Source organism: Halichoerus grypus, chromosome 8 (genome assembly GCF_964656455.1).
Source record: "Halichoerus grypus chromosome 8, mHalGry1.hap1.1, whole genome shotgun sequence".
NCBI classification, from domain to species: Eukaryota; Metazoa; Chordata; class Mammalia; order Carnivora; family Phocidae; genus Halichoerus; species Halichoerus grypus.
Genome location: NC_135719.1, coordinates 32,500,066 through 32,521,888, shown reverse-complemented (window position 1 = coordinate 32,521,888; position 21,823 = coordinate 32,500,066). Strand labels below are relative to the sequence as shown.

General features: G+C 37.4%; 1 protein-coding gene across 2 annotated transcripts in view; it reads left to right on the top strand.

The window, feature by feature from the left end:
* The window catches only part of GABRB3 (gamma-aminobutyric acid type A receptor subunit beta3), a 248,134-nt gene that overhangs the window by 181,122 nt on the left and 45,189 nt on the right, over window positions 1-21,823 (top strand). For both annotated transcript variants that reach the window (XM_036083608.2, XM_036083613.2), the window contains exons 5-6: window positions 18,540-18,622; window positions 21,312-21,449. In XM_036083608.2, coding sequence (XP_035939501.1) covers window positions 18,540-18,622; window positions 21,312-21,449 — 221 coding nt within the window. The remainder of the gene's footprint in view (window positions 1-18,539; window positions 18,623-21,311; window positions 21,450-21,823) is intronic.

The following is a 21,823-nucleotide window of genomic DNA, read 5'->3' as shown; positions in this document are numbered from 1 at the left end:
ATTCAGATGTAATAGTATCTTGTCATTTTATTGCATCTCTTATTTATTGACTTTTTGTATTTATCAATGATGGTGGGGGAAACCACCATGAGAATTCTAATTCTTCTTTCTGTAGCATTTCTATTTTTATATTTTCTATTTAGATTCTTAATCCATCAGAATTTATCTTGGTTGGAATTATGCTCATTAAATATTACTTTGAACAAGTGTTATACTATATTCAATCTTTCCTACATAACTGTGACATTTCTGAATTCATTCATGTCTTCATTCATGGCTTGTGGCAGAGTTTTGTCATTTTCTTTAGACAGCCCACTCATATTTTGATAAGGTTATTCCTATTCTTTATGTGTGATACTGTTAGGAATGGGATCATTTTTATGTTATTTTTCCAACTGACTTTTACTGTTATGTGGGAAAGCTATAATTTATTTGTTTATGACTATCTTTGTTTAGGCATTTATCCAATATCATATCCATCCAGGCTAACTGTTTGGTTAATACTCTTGAGGATTTTAGTCTAACAATCATATTGTTTATAATGATAAGTTTTATGTTCATTTTCATTAGTTTTATTCTTTTTTCTATTTCCTGATTATTGCATTGATTTCAACTTCCAGAAAATGAAACAATAGGGTTAACAGTGTACATTATTTCCTAGTCTTTTGTTATAATAAGAATGCTTCTTGTATCCCACTATGAAAAGATGATTTACATTTTCAGTTTAAGGTAGTTATGACTCATTCTTTTACTTCCACTAAAAAAGTATATTTTTTGACTACCAATTAGTTTCTGGGAACTGTGTCATGAGTTGGATAACACAGATAATCACCAACTTATGGAGTTTATATTCAAGAACTAATTATAAATCAGATAACTGACCCCAGATTATTTTTTCTTTATATATCAGAAATAAAAATAGATTTTATTAATTCACTCCTCTCTATTTGCTCACTTTCCTAATTTAACCTGTAACTGAGATGTATTAATTCCCTACCTTGATTCATCTTTAAATTCCTGAGATAAATCCTATTTTACCATGGTGGGCAATACTCTTTAAAAAACTGTTACATTTGTTTTGTCCATGGCTAACTTACAATTGTTTTTATTTTCACTGAAAAATAATTGACATAAAATGTTCTATTGGTTTCAGGTGTACAACATATTGATTCAACAATTTTATATATTGCTCAAGCTTACCGTGATAAGTTCAGTCACCATACAATGTTATAATATTATTGACTATAGCCCCTATGCTGTATTTTTCATCTCTGTGACTTATTTATTTTATAAATGGAAGTTTGTACCTCTTGATTCCTTTTATTCTACCAACCTCCAACCCCTTTCCCTTCTGGTAGCCACCAGTTTGTTCTCTGTATTTAAGAGTCTGTTTGTTTTTTGTTTGTTCCCTTGCTTGCTTTGTTTAGATTCTACATACAAGTGAAAGCTTATGGTATTTGTCTTTTTGTGTCTGACTTATTTTACTTAGCATAATACCCTGTAATTTCATCCATGTTGTTGCAAATAACAAGATTTCATTTCTTTTTATGGCTGAGTAATATTCTACAATGTGTGTGTATGTGTGTGTGTGTGTGTGTGTGTGTGTGTATCACATATTCTTTATCCATTCATCTATCAATGAACATGGGTTGCTTCCATAATCTTGGGTGTTGTAAATAATGCTGTAATAAACATAGGGGTGTGTATATCTTTCCAAATTAGGGTTTTCATGGGCAAGGGTGGGGGGTAAGTGTCCATAGTGGAATTACTGCCTCCTATGGGACTTCTATTTTTAATTTTCTGAGGAACTTCCATACTGTTTTCCACAGTGGTTGCATCAATTTACATTACCAGCATGGGGGGGTCCCTTTTTTTCTACATCACTGCCAACACTTATTATTTTTATCTTTTTTGATATTTGACATTGGCTGGTGTGAGGTGATATCTCATTGTGGTTTTGATGATTGATGGATGATGGATTGATGATTTTCCTGATGATTAGTGATGTTGAACATCTTTTTATATGTCTGCTGGCTATCTGTATGTCTTTGGAGAAATGTCTGTTCAGGTTCTCTCCCCTTTTTTTAATCAGATTTTTTTTTGATGTTGAGATGTGTTCTTCATATATTTTAGGTATTAATCCTTTATCAGATATATCATTTGCAGATATCCTCTCCAATTTACTAAGTTGACTTTTTGCTTTGTTGATCGTTTCCTTTGCTGTACAAAAGCCTTTTATTTTGGTGTAATCCCAATAGTTTATTTTTGCTTTTGTTTCCTTTACCTGAGGAGACATATCCATAAATATATTGCTATAATTACTCTTTTAAAAATCCTTAGACAACAAGTTTATTGGTGGTAAGCACACCTTGTGATCTAGTTTATTTGTCCCCCAACATCCCCTTGCACACTGTTCAGTGAGGTATTTCTTCACCTTATAAAAATTTGGGCAGATCTCATGGTTTTCTGCCAATGTTTTAGTAATAGTTCTTTTTCATCTTTATGTGACACAGGAATTCTCAGGTCAGTGTTCAATACTAAGTTCAGATTTAGCATTAATATTTTCTCTTTCCATAGCCCAGCCCTATTTTAGGCTAGAAGCATGTAGTGGCAAAGGGAGGATAATTGATTTCTCAGCCTCCCTGATTCTGCTTTCCTCTATACCCCTCCCACCCCACAACCTAGGTTGACAGCCTACCTTGACTCCTCCCATTTTGAAGATTTAGGGGGTGGAGGTAAAATAAGGAAGAAAAGTTTTACTTGAGCTAGTACCATTTTTTTCATGGCTTCATACTCTCTGGACTTAGAAGATATTGAAAATTGACTCTTCTCAGAGCTTCCCACCAGGAGGCACCTTTCTTCAGCTGGTCCCTTGACCAGCATTGGGGGTTGGGAAAATAGGAGAGTAGGCTATGTTTCTATTCTGTGGAGTCCCTTGGAACTCTTTCCTCAGCTCTAAGAATCCATCTTTCATAGTCAGTTTCTATCTCTCTACCCTGTAGGCAGCCCTGTTATAGAAGATCCAAGATAACTTTGGATCTTCCATTTTTTTCCATGTAGCTCATTTTTTCCTGTGATCCACGGGAAATATGCCTGCATTCCTAATCTAACAATCCAGTTGCTATTCAGTCTCCTCTATTCCTACCACCTCAAGACTACTCTAATTGTCCCAAATATGAAGCAGACACCATTCCTCCTGGAATCCCAATGAAGGAGTTAATCTCCATAGGGATGGCTGAAGACCATCCCAAGAAATCTATTCCCACGTTAGTTCCTTCTTTCTCATTACTCTGACTCCAATTAAGATCTATGACTTGGCTGAAGTTTCTAAGAACCATGGACCAACTCACTGAAATTCCCTAGTAAATTATTCATTGGTGAGGTGGTAATGTGGGGCACTCACACATTTGTGATATATACCATACAGATTCTGTTAAATTATCAATAGATTATATCTGTCTTTATATTTCATGGTATGTTTTGACATAACATGAATCAAGAAGATTTCTCTCTTTTTGTATGTTGTGAAGTAGATTATATTATATAGTAAATATCTATTCCTAAAAGGGTTAGTATTCCTGTAAGTACTTTAAAAAATTACTCATAAATATACACGTCATATGAAATGTTTTGTATAGATGCATGGTACTTTGAATAGGCTCTTGAATGACATTTTCTACCCTGGCACACAAGGCTTCAGTTTCTGCTATACTTATAGTTTTCTCTAGATTTTCTTCTTGCACCAATCTTGAAAATTCATGTTTTTCAGGAAAATGTCCTTTTTTATCTGGACCTTCTAAATAATTAGCATGTGTATATGCATTGCCCCCTAGAATACATTATTATATGCCATTTTTCATTTTTAATTTTGTTCAGTAGCATAAAGAAATACTTATTTTTTATATTTTTAAAGAGATAGCTTTTGATTTTATATAATTCCATTTATTAATTTCTGCTTTATCTTATTATAAACATCCCCCTCCTCTTGATTTTAAAGATCTCTTTATTGGGGAGTGATATCAGCAAAATGGCAGATTAAGAAGCTTCAAGCTCTTGTTTCTGTACAGAAATATCAAAAAATAAGCAGAAGCTGTCTGAAATAACTTTGTAGGAGCTCTGGAAAACATTCCAGAGTTTGCAGAAGCCAACCAAATGCCAAATAAAGAAAAAACTATATTCAAAAGAGTTGGAAAGTTTTGTGACATTTTTTACCTGCCATTTCCCCATCCCCTCCCTGGTTCAGGGGCAGGTGGCAGCCTAGTTACCAGTTTCCTCCCTTGCACTGGAGGGAACAGAGGAAACCTTTTTTGTAAATTATTGTGTACATATGTTCTCAGTTGTCTGGAGGGTAACTGAAGGACTAAAGCATCATGCTCATCTCTATTTACAGAGATAACTCATAATGCAGGCAGGAAAAAAAAGCAGGTTGTGCTCATAAAGGCTACATGTCTACAAACCCATAGGTGTCCAGGGCAAGAGACTCAGGGTAGAAATATGAAATAGACCATGGAAGGCCCAAAGGAGAAGCTGGAGTGAGACTCTGAGAAATCAGGTTATTCAAAAGCAGCTAAGTATACAGAATTTAGAAAGCTATGCATATGCCCAGGCAAAACAGTCCCAAGAAGACCTTAAGTTTTTACCTTGGCTGATACCTAGGCTCAGGGCCATCCTAGCCAAGTGGTGAAAGAATGTGCCAGGACAGAGCCAATCTGCAAAGACAGGAAGAGGTGCCTGTTTTCTCTATTTATTGTTTGTTTGTTTGGATTTTTTGTTTGTTTGTTTTGGCTCCTGCCATTCAAAAACATCTCTGTTAAAACATTAACTGAACATGAACTAATAGAACAAAGATTTTGCTGATTTTATTGATAAAGTATTTTTTTTAAAAGTTTAGATATACCTCAAAATAAATGAATTGTTAAAGCCTTCCTAAAAAAGAACAACAAGAACAAAAAAGATAGCAGTCCCTGTGGGAAGGAAAAAAAATCTGATTTTTAGAGTTGCAACATTATAATAGTCAAATGACCAATTTTCAAGAAAAATATCACAAGACATACAAAGAAAGAATAAAACATAACTCATTCAAAGGAATAAAATAAATTGACAAAACTGTCCTTGAATATGCCCAGACATTGGACTTACTGGATGAAGACTAAATTGTCTATCTTAACTATACTCAAAGAGCTAAGGGAAAACATGGACAAAGAAACAGAAGGAAATTGAGAAAATGATACATGAATAAAATGAACAAAATAAAAGAAAGAGATAGAAATTATAAAAGGGACCAAACAAATTCTGAACCTGAAAAACCGAGTAAATCACACGAATTCACTAGAGGGGGTTGGTTCACCACCAGATTTCAGCAGCCAGAAGAAAAAATCAGCAAATTTGAAGATAGGACAACTAAAATGATCAAGTCTGAGAACAGAAAGAAAAATGATTGAAGAAAAGCAAATGAAGCCTAAGGGACTTGTGAGAAACCATCAGGTGCACCAAGAGATGAGCATGAGAAAGATGCACAGTATTGGCTAAAAAAAATCCCTGAAGTTGATAAAAAACATGAATCCTCAAATCCAAGAAGCTCAATGAACTCCAAGTAGGATAAAACCAGAGACCCACACTAAGACACATATAATCAAACTGTGAAAAGCCACAGAGAGAATCTGGAAATCATCAAGAGTGAAGTAACTCATCCTATATAGAGGATCCTCAAAACAAATTATCAGCCATTTTTTTTCATCAGAAACCTTGGATACCAGACGGCAGTGGAATGATTAAATATTTGAAGTGTTGAAAGATAACACCTATCAAAAAAAAAATTCTAAATCTGGCAAAACTGCCCTTCAGAAGTGGAGAGAAATTAATAAATTCCCAGGTAACAAAACCTGAGGGACTTCATTACTACTAGACCTGCCCCACAAGAAAGGCTAAAATGTGTCTTCAGTTTGAAATGAAAGGATACTAGACAGTAACTTGAAGGTATATGAATATTAAAAGATCCCCAGTAAAGGTAAATGAAACTAGTATTACTTTAATTATTTTTTATAACTCATTTTTTCTGTTATTGAAAAGACAGGTGCTTGAAAATAATTGCAAAGCTATATTGTTAGGTACACAATGTATAAAGATGCAATTTGTAACATCAATAACATAGGGTGGTGCAAAGCAAATTGGGAAGAGATTTTATATGTGGTTAAAGTAAAGCTTATGTCAATTCAAATTAGATTATAATAATATTAAGATGTCATATATAATCCCCAGGGTAACCAAAAAGAAAATATCTATAGAATATACATAAAGGAAACAAGAAGAGAATCAAAACATCTCACACAAAAAAAATCAACTCAACAGAAAAGAAAAAAATGGAGGAAATGAAGGAACAAAAGGCTACTGAACATACAGAAAACAGCAAAAATGTAGAAGTCTTTCCTTATTAGTGATTACTTTAAATATAAATAGATTAAACTCTTCACACAATAGCTAGAGATTGGAAGAATGGATACAGAATAAAACAGGATCCACCTATATGCTATTTACAAAAGACTCACTTTACATCTAAAGACATACATAAATTTAAAGTGAAAGGATAGAAAATGTATATTCCGTACAAATAGTAACAAAAGAGCTGAAGTGGCTATACTAATATGAGATGAAATAGACTTTAAGTCGAAGACTATAACAAGACAAAGAAGAACACCATATATTGATAAGTCAATTCTCTAAGATTTGACAGTCATAAATATATATATGCACCAGACATCAGAACTCCAAATATATGGAATTGAAATGAGAATTAGACAGTTCTACAATAATACCAAATTTATGAGATGCTGGCAAACAGTGTGAAGAGGAAAATTTATACCTGTAGATACATACATTGAAAAGAAGAAACCAACTTTACACCTTAAGAAACTAAAAAAAGTAAAGTAAAATGAAAGCTAGCATAAAGAAAAAAAGAATAAAGAGTAGAGTAGAGATAGATAAAATAGAGAATACTAACACTATGTAGAAAAATCAATGGAATGAAAATTAGGTCCTTTGAAAAGATCAACTAAGTAGACAAACCTTTAATTAGACCAACTAAGAAAAAATAGAGAAGACTCAAATAACAAAAATCAGAAATGGAGGAGCGCCTGGGTGGCTCAGTTGTTAAGCGTCTGCCTTCAGCTCAGGTCATGATCCCAGGGTCCAGGGATCGAGTCCCGCATCGGGCTCCCTGCTCCACTGGAAGCCTGCTTCTCCCTCTCCGACTCACCCTGCTTGTGTTCCTGCTCTCGCTATCTCTCTCTCTCTGTCAAATGAATAAATAAAATCTTAAAAAATCAGAAATGGACAACATTACTACCAATTTTACAGAAATAAAAAGATTTACAAGAAAATACTATGGAAAATTATATGCCAAAAAATTGGATAACCTAGGTGAAATGGACAAATTCATAGAAACAGAAAATTTGCCAAAACTGAATTATAAAGAAAGAAAATCTGAACAGACTTACAATTAGTGTGGAATTGAATTAGTAACTAAAAAAAAAAATCTCTCGGGCGCCTGAGTGGCTCAGTTGGTTAAGTGACTGCCTTCGGCTCAGGTCATGATCCTGGAGTCCCGGGATCAAGTCCCACATCGGGCTCCCTGCTCAGCAGGGAGTCTGCTTCTCCCTCTGACCCTCCTCCCTCTCATGCTCTCTGTCTCTCATTCTCTCTCTCGCAAATAAATAAAATCTTAAAAAAAAAAAAAACCTTTAAAAAAAAAAAAAAAATCTCTCAACAAAAACAGCCCTGAACCAAATGGCTGCACTGATGAATTCTACCAAACATGCAAAGAAGAATTACCCCCAGTTAAAACATGTGAAGAAACCCCAGTTAACAAAATTCAAACTCTTCCCAAAAAAGGATGAGGAAAGAATTGCTTCTTTACTCATTGTGTAAAGCCAACATTACCCTACACCAAACGCAGACAAAGACACTACAAGAAAGCCACACATCAGTATCCCTTATGAATATTAATGCAGAAATATTGTTAAGATGAAAATACCATCCAAAGGGATCTACAGATTCAGTGCAAGCCCTATCCAAATCCAAGTGCCCCCCTTTTTTTGTAAGATGGAAAACCCCGTTCTAAAACTCATACGGAGTCATATGGAACCCTAATTATCCAAAATAATCTTGAAAAAGAAGAACAAATTGGAGATCTCACATTTCCTGATTTCAAAACTTACTACAAATCACAGTAATCAAAATAGTGTGATACTGTCATAATAATAGACACATTGACCAGTAGAATAAAACAGAGAACCCAGAAATAAACTTTAATATATGTGATCAAATGATTTTTGACAGGAGTGGCAAGACTCTTCAATGAATAAAGGACAGTCTTTTTAACAAATAGTGCTGGTAAAAACTGAATATCCACATGTAAAAGAATGAAGTTGGATGCTTATGTTATACCATATACAAAAATGAACTAAAAGTGGATCAGATATGTAAATTGGAGCTAAAACTCTAAAACTCTTAGAAAAAGATGGGAAAAGCCTCAAAGCATTGGATTTGGCAATGATTTCTTGGATATGACATTAAAATACAGGCAACAAAAACAATAACAAAATATACATTGGACTACAGAAAAATTAAAGACTTCTGTGCATCACAGAACACAATCAACAGACTGAGAAGGTAACCAGGGGAAGGGGAGAAAATACTTGCAAATCATATATCTGATAAAGGTAGTTAATATTCAGATTATATAGAGAACTCCTACAAATCAATAACAACGACAACAACAAATCAGACAATCAGTTTAAAAATAGGCAAAGGACTTGAATAGTCCTATTTCTCCAAAGACGATAAACAAATGGCCAATAAGCATGTGAAAAGATGCTTAACATTATTAGTCACTAAGGGAATGAAAATCAAAACCACAGTGAGATACCATTTCATACCCATGATGGCTATTATGAAAAAAAAAAAAGAGAGAAAATAAGGAAGGAAGGAAGGAAGGAAGGAAAGAGGGAGGGAGGGAAGGAGGGAAGGAGGAGGGAAGGAGGGAGAAAGAAAAGAAAAGAAAAAAGAAAAGTGTTGGCAAACTTATAGAGTAATTGGAATCCTTATGCATTGCTAGTAGGAATATAAAATAGTTCAGCCACTGGGAAAAGCAATATGACTACTTCTCAAAAAGTTAAACATAGAATTATTGCAAGGTCCAGCAATTCCAATTCTAAGTATATACCAAAAGAAACAAAAGCAGTGACTCAAACAGTTTTACACCTATGTTCACAGCAGCATTATTCACAATAGCCAAAAGTTAGAAACAAACCAAATGTACATCAACACATAAATAAACAAAATGTGGTATATACATACAATGGAATATTATTTAGCCTTAAAAAGATATAGAATTCTGACATATGCTACAACAAGAATGAATTTAGAAAATGGTAAATGAACGAAGCCTGGCACAAAAGAACAAATATTACATGATTCCACTTATGTGAGGTACCTAGAATAAGTAAATTTATAAAGAAAATAGAAGAGAGGTTACTAGGTCTGGGGGCCGGGTGGGGGAGGGGTGGCAGTGGAGAATGGGGAGTTAGTGTTTAATGGGTACAGAGTTTCTGTTTGGGATGATGAAAAAGTTCTGGAGATGGATTGTGGTGATGGTTGCACAGCAATATGAATGTCCTTTACACTAAACTGTACACTTAAAAATGGTGCAAATGGTAAATATTATGCATTTTAACCCAATTTTTAAAAAAATAATTCTTTATTGTTTCATGTTTAATTTGTTGACTGTATGCTGTTTGTTTGTTTGCTCTGCTTGTCTAATAAAGCTGTTTCATACCTATTTTCTGTCCTATACCTATCTTCTCTCTGTTTTCAAATCTCTGTCTTCTTCTGCCTTTAGGAAGGTTCTACATGTTTGCCCTCTCCTTTCCACTTTAACTACTGTCCCCAGACAGGAACAGCACCATCATGTGGGAAATTCAGAATTAAAGACCCACTCCAGACCTTCTGCTCTGAATCTGCTTTTAACAAAACCCCTCAGTGACTTGTATGCCCATTAAAGTTTAAGAAGACATCCACGTCATTAAATTATTTTCAGCTGTGTCAATTCTACTATCTGTCTTCAGTATAAATTTCAATTCAGTGCCTATGGCTGGGAATCCTAGCATTCTTTTCTTAGCTTTATAGCATCTATCTATGCCTTTATCTCAGGCTCTTCTTTCCCTATGTCTCCCTGCTCTTGTTCTAAAGAGAGCATATGCATTCATGTCTTTAACTACCAGACATGTATCTTCCAAATGTTTCAACTTTCATTTTCTTCACTTCCATACTTTTCATAGAACACCTTTTTGTTTTATTTATGATTATCCTTAGGTGGGATATATCCTAAAGACAAAGTGATTTTCTAGTGAGACTAATGGATATGGTGACCTTAGTCTCCTTCTGCCTCACTCTCACCTTGGAAGCCTTAGCCCCTTAGGGTATAAATCTGAAAATTTGGTTAATGTGCTCCATTTGGTAATGCCTAATTGTATTCATTCAGAGTAGGACCCTCACTTCTGACTGCTGGGTTAACTGACTAGGCCCTGAAGTCGGATGCAATGTATCATACTTTGAATAGAATCTTGAATGATGTCTTCCACTCTGGTATGCATGGCTTCCAAGTCCTGTGGATATCTACCTTTAGCAGCAATGGCTTTTCTTTGAGTGGGTGGGTTATATGTATTCGACTGTGTTCCCCAACCACTTTCAACCAGAGTCGTGTCCTCTGAAGCTATAGAGGGAAGGAGAGAGACAGAGAGAAAGAGAGAGAGGGACTGGGGGGTTGGGTTAGTGGGCAAGGCCAGACCACTCATTTGTCTGCCTCAATGCTGTTTTCTAGCCCTTTCCAGGGGAACTTACTGTGGTGATGAAGATGCTCTATAATCTTACTGTCTGATACAGTAGTTGCCAGCCATTTGTGGCCATTGAGCACTTGAAGTGTGGCTAGTGCTGTGTGCACACACACACACACACACACACACACACACACAGGAATATTATGCAGCCATCAAAAAATGAAATCTTGCCATTTGCAACGATGTGGATGGAAATAGAGGGTATTATGCTAAGCGAAATAAGTCAGTCAGAGAAAGACAAGTATCATGATCTCACTGATATGAGGAATTTGAGAAACAAGACAGATGATCATAGGGGAAGGGAGTGAAAAATGAAATAAGACGAAACCAGAGAGGGAGACAAACCGTAAGAGACTCTTAATCTCAGGAAACAAACTGAGGGTTGCTGGAGTGGTGGGGGGTGAGAGGGATGTGGTGGCTGGGTGATAGACATTGGGAGGGTATGTGCTATGGTGAGCGCTGTGAATTGTGTAAGACTGATGAATCACAGACCTGTACCCCTGAAACAAAGAATGCATTATATGTTAATAAAAAAAATTTTTTTAAAAAAAGAAAGAAAAAAGAAATGTGGCTAATGCATCAGAGGAACTGAATTTCAAATTTGATTTCATTTTAATTAATTTAAAATTTAAATGTAAAATAGTCACATGTGCCAGTGTCTACCATTTTGAACAACATACTTCTAGATGTGAAACACTGCCAAGTGACATAATTAGACCCAGGTAGTTGGGGAGTACTTTCCTGGTACTTTCAAACTGATTCCTCCTTTCCTGTTTAGAGTGTGGAGCCTGTGGCGTTCTCCTTAAGGACTTCCTCAGTCATCCACTCTGACTGTTCTGTTCCTGGCAGATGATTAAGGATCTGGCATACGCCTTTCTGTTGGTTTTGGTTTTCAGCACTATTACCAGTTGTGGCCTTTGTGTTGCTTTATCACCATATTGTTTGAAAATCAGGAGGAGATGCATCAGGGCCTGTCTCATTTGCCTTATGTTACTACTCATTTCATCAAGATTGATATTTCTAAAATGATAGTGGATTTTTCCTGAAACATGGAGATAGATGCTCCTGTTTTGGAAAAAATGCTATCTACAAAGGGCTTTGCTATCTTATGACACTCTTGAGAAGTATCACATTGTGATTTCCATTCATTTATAGGAAAATTTATGCTTTTCTATGTACGTTGTTGCCTGTGTTGATTGTTGTATCTCTTATCTATTGCTACAATGTTTCTGTGTAACAAATAGCTAGAAAGCCTCAATGCCAGATGATAGTAAGTGCTCATTACTTGTGTGTCTGTGTGATTAATGAGTATCTCTGCTCATCCTGGCTAGCTCATTCACAGACCTGGGGCTGGATGGTCTCTGCAGGGATGAGTGGGCACCTCCATCCTGCTCCCCATGGCCATTCTCCGCCTAGGACAAGCAGATTCATCTGGGCACGGTTTTCTCACAGTAAAGGCAGAAGCACAAAAGAAGACTAGAAACAGAATGCCTATTGGGAGCTAATCTTGAGACTGACACATTGTCACTTCCACAGTTCTGTCAGACAAAGCAAGTCACAAAGTTGGGCCTTATTCAGGAGGTGGGCAGACAGCTTCTTTTTAGTGAGAAGAATTGTAAATGACATGGCTAAGAGAGTGGATATTGGGAAACAAGGAAAGAATGGGGCTGCCAACACAATCAACTTAACCCAAGGACTTTCCCAGCAACATGCTCAAAGAATCTGCATACCAAAGGCTTTCAGACAGTTCTGTGAATGTATTTTCTTATATTTTTTGTAAAATGAGACAAAAATTAGAGTAAGTTAAATGTTGGTTTATGCCTTGTGTTTTTTCTACATTGAATAGTAAGTACTTGCTTTAGAATAAAACTTAGTTAGTTTGAATTATTTGACTTAGGTCCTTAACCCTAGCATCTGTGTTCCTATTCCTGGAAAAATGCCTGATGAACCTGGCATATGGGGAACCAGGAAGAAGAGGACTATGAGTTACCACTCATAGTCCTCTATGAGAGCTGTTGCAAAGGGCTGAATGATTACCTGTAAAGCAATAGCCCAGATGTGCTGCTATCCCATGACCATAGATAACAACTGTTGCTCAGAGTTCTCAGACAGCCATCCCAAGTGCAAGCCAGAGGTCACACAGGAGGTACTGCTAACGTGCTCCTGGGTCCTGTTAGTTAAACAAGATGATGATCAGAGAGCTAGGACTCTACTGATGGCTGCATTTTGCTCTCATCTTCCCTGCAGGCCAGGCCATAAAACCCATGGGCATCAACATTGGCCTGCTAAGAATTCATCCTGCAGCAGAAGGATTCACAGAGACTACCTGGTTATTAACGCAGGGGGTATCACCAAGCATCTTGACCAGTAAGCCCATGGAGTTCTCAGTGAGTCAGTAACTGTGCAGGGCCAGGGCTCCCGCTTAGAGTGCCCCTCTTGCACTTAGATTTCAGGGATTAAATCCAAGAAGGACTAAGCTATCTTTTTCCCTTTCTACTTCTTGAGTCCCATGCTGTCTGCTTATGCTTGATCTCCCATATCTTCAAAGTCATTGTTTTGTTCAGTGACTATTTATGGGACACCTACTGTGTGCATGTGAGAGCTATTCCAGGCACTGGGGAAATGGCTGCTGCCAGAAGAGACAAAGCCCTGCTCTCAGACTCATCTGAGGAAGTAAAAGGGACCTACAGGTCAACAAATAGATGGATGTTCGAACTGTAGATAGTTCTGAGTGTAATGAGAGCATTGAATGAGAGGAGAGGTAGGTGAGGCTGAGATACTTTAGTTCTGGAAGGGCTCTGAGAATGCTAGTCAAAGACATTTTCATTTCTGTCCTGTCTGGCATTTACTATGAATCTAAAAGTTTAGTACAAGTTGGTAAAGAGATTGTGTGCATTGTCTAATGATTTACTATAAGTAAGGATCCCAGACTCTACCCATAGTCCACCTTTCCCAGCAGCATTGGCAGGGGGTACTTTTGCACCTTGGCCAACAGTGGACATTTCAGGCAAATGTTTTGTGGTACTAAGTGTGCTGATCAGCCAACAGAAATATTTCCACAGCAGCCTCTCTAGGTAGTCTGTGGGGAACTCTGCATCTGTGCAATGACATGAGGAGCTTGCACTTATTACTATTTTCAATTGGTGGAAATTTAAAAGTGCTAATACCAAAGTACATCTCACAATCTTAATATAATTGAGACAAAATGAAAACCCTTCAACATGCTAAAAGTCATGGGTCTCCTCAACTCAGGCTTCCTCACTCAACTGTGCAGGCAAAGGACAAACAAGATAGTTTATAGATGGTGTCTTAATATGGCTGTTATCACATCATAGGATTCATAGGATTTTAAATTTGCTAGGGATAATGATCCCCTTATAAGCTTTGACTTTATTCCTTGAATTTTCATACTTTTGACTGTTAAACACATCTTTAGCAATATATCACTTATAAAAGCAAGACTATCTACTAAATTCTATCCTATTCCACGATGAGTTAAATATCACTACTGTTACTGCATGTAGAATATTTATTTTCTTCCTTTACATATTATATTTACATATTGTCATATATATAATGAGAATGCTATATGTATATATATGATCTCTGTGTGTGTATATATTGTATATATTATGTGTATATATTGTATGTATGCATATATATGTGCATATATAGAATTACAAATTTCTGTACCTTCTTTGATCTTCAACAAGAACCTCACTCACTGAGTAGACCTTTAAAAGTTGAATATACAATATGTCATGCTTTAAGGCAGAAGAGATGTCAAAGAGGTAGTAGGGTGTAAGACTCTGGCTTCCTGGATGAATGTTGCATCTGCCTTCTAGTAGCATTGTAAATGTGGCCAATGTACTTATTCTTTCTGAGCCTTGGTTTGTTTATCTGCCAAATGGGAATGATAATAACACCTCCATAGTATGGTTATTAATCAAATGCATGAATGTTCAAGGGCTGAGCATAGAGCTGGGTACAAAGCAAACTCTCAACCAATGTTACATAAAGTACAGATATGACTGCACGCTGTACTGAGCACCAAGATAATAAGTCAACATCCTTTTCTATGGTGTTTCCCAGTCCTCTGTCACTTCTCTACTTCTCTCTTTTTTTTTTTTTTTAACTTTCTACTTTCAGCACCCTCAAAGTGTGATTGTTTGTAAAGAAAGGACATACTGAATGGTAGACACTTTTTTGGCTATCATCTTTCTCTGCTTTTCTATCATAAACATAAATTGCAGCTATAGAGACTCTAAGCACTGCTCTCTCTTAATCAGAAAACAAAAAAAGAAACAATGACACCCCCCCAGAAAAGCATCTACTAAAGAGTAATACTGCAGAAATCTTCAGCCAGTCATGTTTCTCATGACCCTGCCACTATTCCTTAGAAATAGAATTCTCAGATTATAGAGGGCTGTGGAAGTGAGCTAGATATTGGTTGAATTCTCCTCTCAGGACAAATAAGTTTATTGGGGAAAAAATATGAAAAGTTGTGTGTGGATGCTGGGGATTATGCAAATGGAGCCCAGTTATTGTGGCTTCCCTGCCCTTGGTCCATGTCCTTTAACTAGGCTTGAGCCCTCAGTCCTGCAGACTCAAATTCCCTCCTACAGTTTCTGCAAAGTCCCAAGCCTCAAAATTTGGTCAATTCATGCAAAAAGTTCACTCCCCAAGCCAGTCATGAATTTAGCCAACTTGGAAGAAGGTTTCATAGTTCAGGGAGCAGTTCTGGCCTACTACACCCTTCTTGATCTTTCTGCCTCCCCCCCACCCCGGCCTTTCCTTTTTCTTGCCTTTCTGTCCCAGTGGCACACAGACCTCTTTCCTTCCACTGTGTCATCCCTGTGCTTACCTTTTGTAGCATGAGTAGGCTCTTGTGTCCTACTTTCCACCAGGAGAGGGTTTTCTATGTTATTTCTTCCTTAAGTAGTAGTAGTAGTAGTAAATATATATATATATTTACTGTATTCATCAAGTAAATTCAGTAATTCATCAAGTAAATTGGAAAAGGGCTCCATTTTACAGCCAATCTTATGCCAGAATGAGAAGACAGGACAACAAGTATACTGGGGACCCTTTTACGGATTCTTCCAACATCATGTTACACTTCCAGTAATGCCTATGAAACACATTACATAATGTCACAATCAGTGTGAATCCTTAAAAAATTTGGATATGTTCATGTTCCTGTTTGTGTGCATTTATTTTATGGGTGGCATTGAGAATAAGAAAAACAAACAGAAAATACTAATCTCAGTTATTGACTCTAAGTAAATAGGTACCAAAATATATAGGAACTTTAGTAGAGATCTTTTCTTTTCTTCATAAAAATTCATAATTTTAACAGAACCTTATTCTAATTTTGCCTTATAGGCATCTTGTATAGATGTTGGGTTGTCAATATGCCACAAAACATGCCAGAATTTAAAAGTGTGAGGCTGGTCCTTCATTTGGCTAGAAAGTCGGATGCTGTAGAAAAATATATCAAAGAGCTAGGTGTTGACTTTGGATTACAGAATGTAATCCACTCCTTGGAGTGATAATTGAAAGTGTTATGACATTTGGAAAGGACACACTTTCACCATTGGTATGGATCTTACAGCATATGTCTACAAGGCACTTATATACCATTTATAGAGAATAATTTAGTAGTTACCCATGATTGCCAAATATGTTAACATTTCCCTCACTGCTCTTCTTAGCCATTGGAAAGTAGAACTTTTCTCAGCCTTCCACTTATCCAGATGCTAATAGAAGGACATGCTTTACTACTGCACTTAAGTTAAATGAGACAAGCCCAACAGAACTGGCCCATGCCTGGTGTTTTACTGGTGTTTTGGTTAAGATCTGCTGATAGGAATAGAACTTGCTCATGTTGCCCAAAGTGGTAGAAGGTCTGTTGTGAATATTCATACAGAAGGCTATCTAGAGAAAGCTGAATACTGGCCTTCAAGAAAGCTGGAACATGAAAGGTGGTTGGGAATTCAAGGTAACTCTAGGGGTTTTAGGAGGAGACATTCTTACTTCTTCATTCTTTTTTTTTTTTTTTTTTTTTTTTTTTTTTTTTTTTTTAAAATAGATTTCATTTATATATTTGACAGAGAGAGACACAGCGAGAGAGGGAACACAAGCAGGGGGAATGCGAGAGGGAGAAGCAGGCTTCCCGACGAGCAGGGATCCCGATGTGGGGCTCGATCCCAGGACCCTGGGATCATGACCTGAGCCGAAGGCAGACGCTTAACGACTGAGCCACCCAGGCGCCCCTTACTTCTTCATTCTTATCCACCACTGAATGGGTATAGCCAGGGCTGCCAGTTACACACTTCCACATAAGCCATAGGAATGCTATTCCCCAGTTCTTGCCTCGGTGGGACATATACTAGAAAAAGAATGCTGTTCCCTGGGATATGTAGCACATACCCTGCAAGGCCATGTTCTGTGGTCCAGCCATAGTGACCAGTGTCTCCTCAGCCATCCAATTTGCATTTTTCTCTACCTCTATGTTTTCACATTCCTCACTCTCCAATTGGAAAATGACATTGCAAGCCTCTAATTCAAGAACTTGCAAGGTCAGCTCCATTCTTGCCCTGTCTTTAATTCACTTCCATGGAATAGAATCCCTTTAGCTCCATTCTACCTTTTAGGTCAGGCCACATCATAGATTCTTTTTTTTTTTATTATTATTACGTTAATCACCACACATCATAGATTCTTGATCAAGTAATTCTTGATCTCAATCCTTGAATCAGGGCCCCATCCCAGTCCCATCAGCTGTAACTGAGGTGAAAAGGGAGGCATACTAGAGAAAAAGAGTATAAAACATAGTGGCTTAATTGTATTTCAACAGAGGCTGGGTGTAGGTTGATTTCCCTAAAATGAGGCTGTAGACAGAGTAGGAAATAATCTTGACATTTCTAGAAGTGTTGTTTCTTAATGGACAGTTGATTTAACCATTGCATGGTGGAGGCTTAACTGTCCTTGGGCCATGATATAAATTCTTTCCATGGCTGCAGCTTACCCCAAGGGAAGCTAACCCACTCAATTTTGATTCATAATCAATAACATAGAAGCCAAATATCCCCTTTGAAAAGATAGATGCTTTCATGGTGAGAAGTTCGGGAGCATTAGGATCCAGCCCAGCAGACGACTATAATAAAATAGGATCAAGCAGAAGCTTGGCTGAGAGTTTCCCAGTGCAGCCTGTGCATCTGTAGCTACTTAGACACTTCACATGGAAAATCAAAGAAGTCAATCTTGATCTAATCAGTGCTGTCAACACACATAAGTTTTCTCTGTGCTATAAAGGTTAGAGAACCTCTAAACAAGGAGGCAGAACAAAAATTGAAGACAAAAGTTTCCTTAGAAACCCCTTTCTCTGCCCTTATTTAACCAAAGTCAACAAGGCTACATGAATAATTTTATCAGATTTAGAGGTTTTGTGTTGCTTTTCTTGATAAATCTGGTCTCTAAAGGTACTCAAAATTTATTCGGTATACGTTATGAAATATATTTAATCAGGTGTATCTTGGGGAAAAGGAGCCCTACATGGGGGCTACTCATGGTTTAGCTGGAAGCAATTTTCCTGCTACATTTCTCATCCCATTGTTAATATCTGCCCTCATCTGTGTATTTCAGAATCACCACAACTGCAGCATGCATGATGGACTTGAGAAGATACCCCTTGGACGAGCAGAACTGCACGCTGGAAATTGAAAGCTGTGTGTATCTGTACTACTTTTTCATTCACTGTATTTTAGGTCTTGTCATTATTTGGCATCTTTTTCAAGGCATATATAATCTTCTTGCCATAGTTTTTAACTATCTTAAAGATGGGAGTTTAATCCTCCACGCTGCAAATTACACTGTCATGAGAGAGAGACAGAGATAGAGACTCAGCATAAAAGAGTTTCCCATTCTAATCTGATTAAGAGAGTCTGCTTGCTGTGCTGAAATATAAGAAAACAAACACTCCTCATCTTGGTCCATTCAGTGAAAAGAGAACAAGCACTAAGATGCAATTTTCTCACAATATGCTTCATCACACATGAGTGGCTGTACTCCTGGGAACCTGGGCAGTTGGAGTAAATTCCCATCAGGAACTCAGCTTTCCAAGCAGACTATTCCTGCATTTTGTCAATTTTCTCAATTTGAAGAGTATTCAGATGCCTTATTGATAATTCAGTGTTGCATACTTCTTTGTGAGGGATGAGAGCTGCATCTTTATTATCTAACAAACAAGTGTCCCGCCTGCTACCTGAACTACATGTCCTGGCATATCCAGATGTTACTGTTGCTGTCGTCACTTATCCTGGTCTATCATAGATTGGTTTATAATTGGTCTCAATTGGATTTAGTCTTGTCTGTATTTATGTGGATTTCTTTGAGGGGGATGGCAAATAGCTGCAGTGTTACTCAATGCGTTTGTGGTGAGAAGTGAGTGTCTTTGTGAGTAAACATACTGGGAAGTTGTGGTGGGTGTAGGCCAGTTTTCATCCCATATAGAGCTGGCCCCACAGTGCCCCTCACTTCCACATTACATCACTGTCAAGTTTTCTGAGAGCCATGCTTTCAGAAAGTGAGGGACATGAAATCATGTCAAGTGATACATAGTGGAATCATCTGGGGAGATTTAGCACGGAGGACAGAAAGCTCAGGGGAAAGATGATGATTTCCCAATAGTTGAAGGACTATGTTAGAAGTTAAGTGGATTCTGTGTAGCCAGAAGCTACAACTCCCAGTGAGGTGATGGAAGTCACTGGAAGGCAAATTTGGAACCTAAGTAAGGAAGCAGCTCCAAATGTCTGAACACATAGAGAGTAGCCTCAGTGAGTACAGATTCTATTACTGTAATGTTTGAACTGAGGGGGATGATGGGCAGGAAGGTCTGTTATCAAAGAGATTTCCTCAGAAAGTGTGAGGCCGCTTGTCTTCAGAGAATCCATAGTTAAAGCATTTGAGTGGAAGTAGGGATTTTCTGGTGACCTTGACTACGCAAGAGGTTTTATTTAAGTCAAGATGGAAATGTGGTGATGTGTGAGCCCCTACACAAGGGGGTGGGCACACAAGCCTTGGGCACGGTATGCTGGTTTGAGCCACAGCCAGAAGACCAGTGGTACTGGGCTGGGTGAGCGAGGGAGAGAGAGTGGATGTACTCACCATACACACAGAATCCTATAGATTCTTGTCATCCTTGTAAGGAGTTTGAACTTATTGCACTAATTGTATTGGGAAACATGTGAGGGGTTTAAGCAGAGGAGTGGCTTGATAAGATGTGTGTGTTACGAACAATTGCCATGGCTGCCAGATGAGAATGGAATATAAGGAAGTCAGAGGGAAGGGAGGAGACAGAAGCTGGAACCACCATGATCCAGGGAGAGAGTGTAGCAGATGGGACAAGGGAGATGACATTTACCATGGAGAGCAGTCATCCCCATAGCTTTGGTCTATTTGTCAAATATGGAGTGTCTGTCTTATGTCGTATTACACATTCAAATCAAAAAGTCCATTATACTGACAGGGTACTTTTCTCTAGGTGTGAGTTTTAATCAACCTTACTGATAAAGTTGACCTAATCCTTTAGAAGACTCTTGGTGCTACAAAAAATATCAGATTTTATTGTCTTATTTCTTCATTCTGAAGAAGCATGGATTGATTGATTACCAAGTGAATATGAACACCGTGCTAAGAGCTGGGCTTGGAGCTATAATCCAGCTAATAAACACTCCTCTCTCTAAGGGCCAAGGGTATTCCAACAAAAGGCATTTCTAAAGATGGCAAACCTCATAACCAGGAACACCTGTTGAAGTCATCGAAAAATGCCGAGGAGGACACTATTTTGCCCTGAGAGTTTCTGCTGTTATCAAACATTGATCGGTTAAATTCACCTTCAGTGTTTTAACTTTTCCATAGCTTTTCAGAGTCGCCTTTCTAGAATTCTTTATATTTGAGTTTTCATTTTTTTCTTACAACCATCTTCTTCAGTGCTGTTTATATATATATATATATAATATATATATATATAATATATATATAATATATATATATAATATATATATAATATATATATAATTTTTTTGTTAATATATATTTTAAATTCATTTCAATGCAACACCCAGTCCTCTACAATTAGGATTTACAAACAAAACTCTGGTCAGAGCATTCAACTTCCCCAGTGCCTCTACTTTTCAGCACCAGTATGGTACAAATCAAACAGCACAGGTAACCAAAAATATTCAAAAGTTAGTTCTTTGATGACACTTTTTCTCATAGACAAGCACATGAAACAAATCTACTTCAAATATGGGCAAGCTGTTACTCCATTTTATTAGTTACAGTTTCTTTATCCTTGCATGTAAACAAAATGATGATTCTTCATTTCTGCCATGTCCCTGCTTTCTCTCCTGGCAGATGGCTATACCACAGATGACATTGAATTTTACTGGCGTGGTGGCGATAAGGCTGTCACTGGAGTGGAGAGGATTGAGCTCCCACAGTTCTCTATTGTGGAGCATCGTCTGGTCTCAAGGAATGTCGTCTTTGCCACAGGTGAGTCCTGTGTCCACTCACTGGCTGAGTAAACAGTGATGGTCTCCTAATGATACTGTGCAACTGAATCACAGCACTGGGTCACCCAAAGATGTACCACCATCAATAATTGATCATCTTAGCTATTCCTTTTCTCTGTATCTAAAGGAATTGATAAGCTTTGATGGGAAGGAAAAATCACCTGACAAGGAGATGCACTCAGGGGCTGGCTATTGAGAAGTTAAAAAACTAAGGGTGAATTTAACCAACCCATGTTTAGTAACATAAGAAACTCTCATCTCTGGGCAGATGGGAGGCCACTGATGGCCTTGGAGGCAAACAGGAAGGTAGGAAAGGAAGGAAGGAAGGAAGGAAGGAAGGAAGGAAGGAAGGAA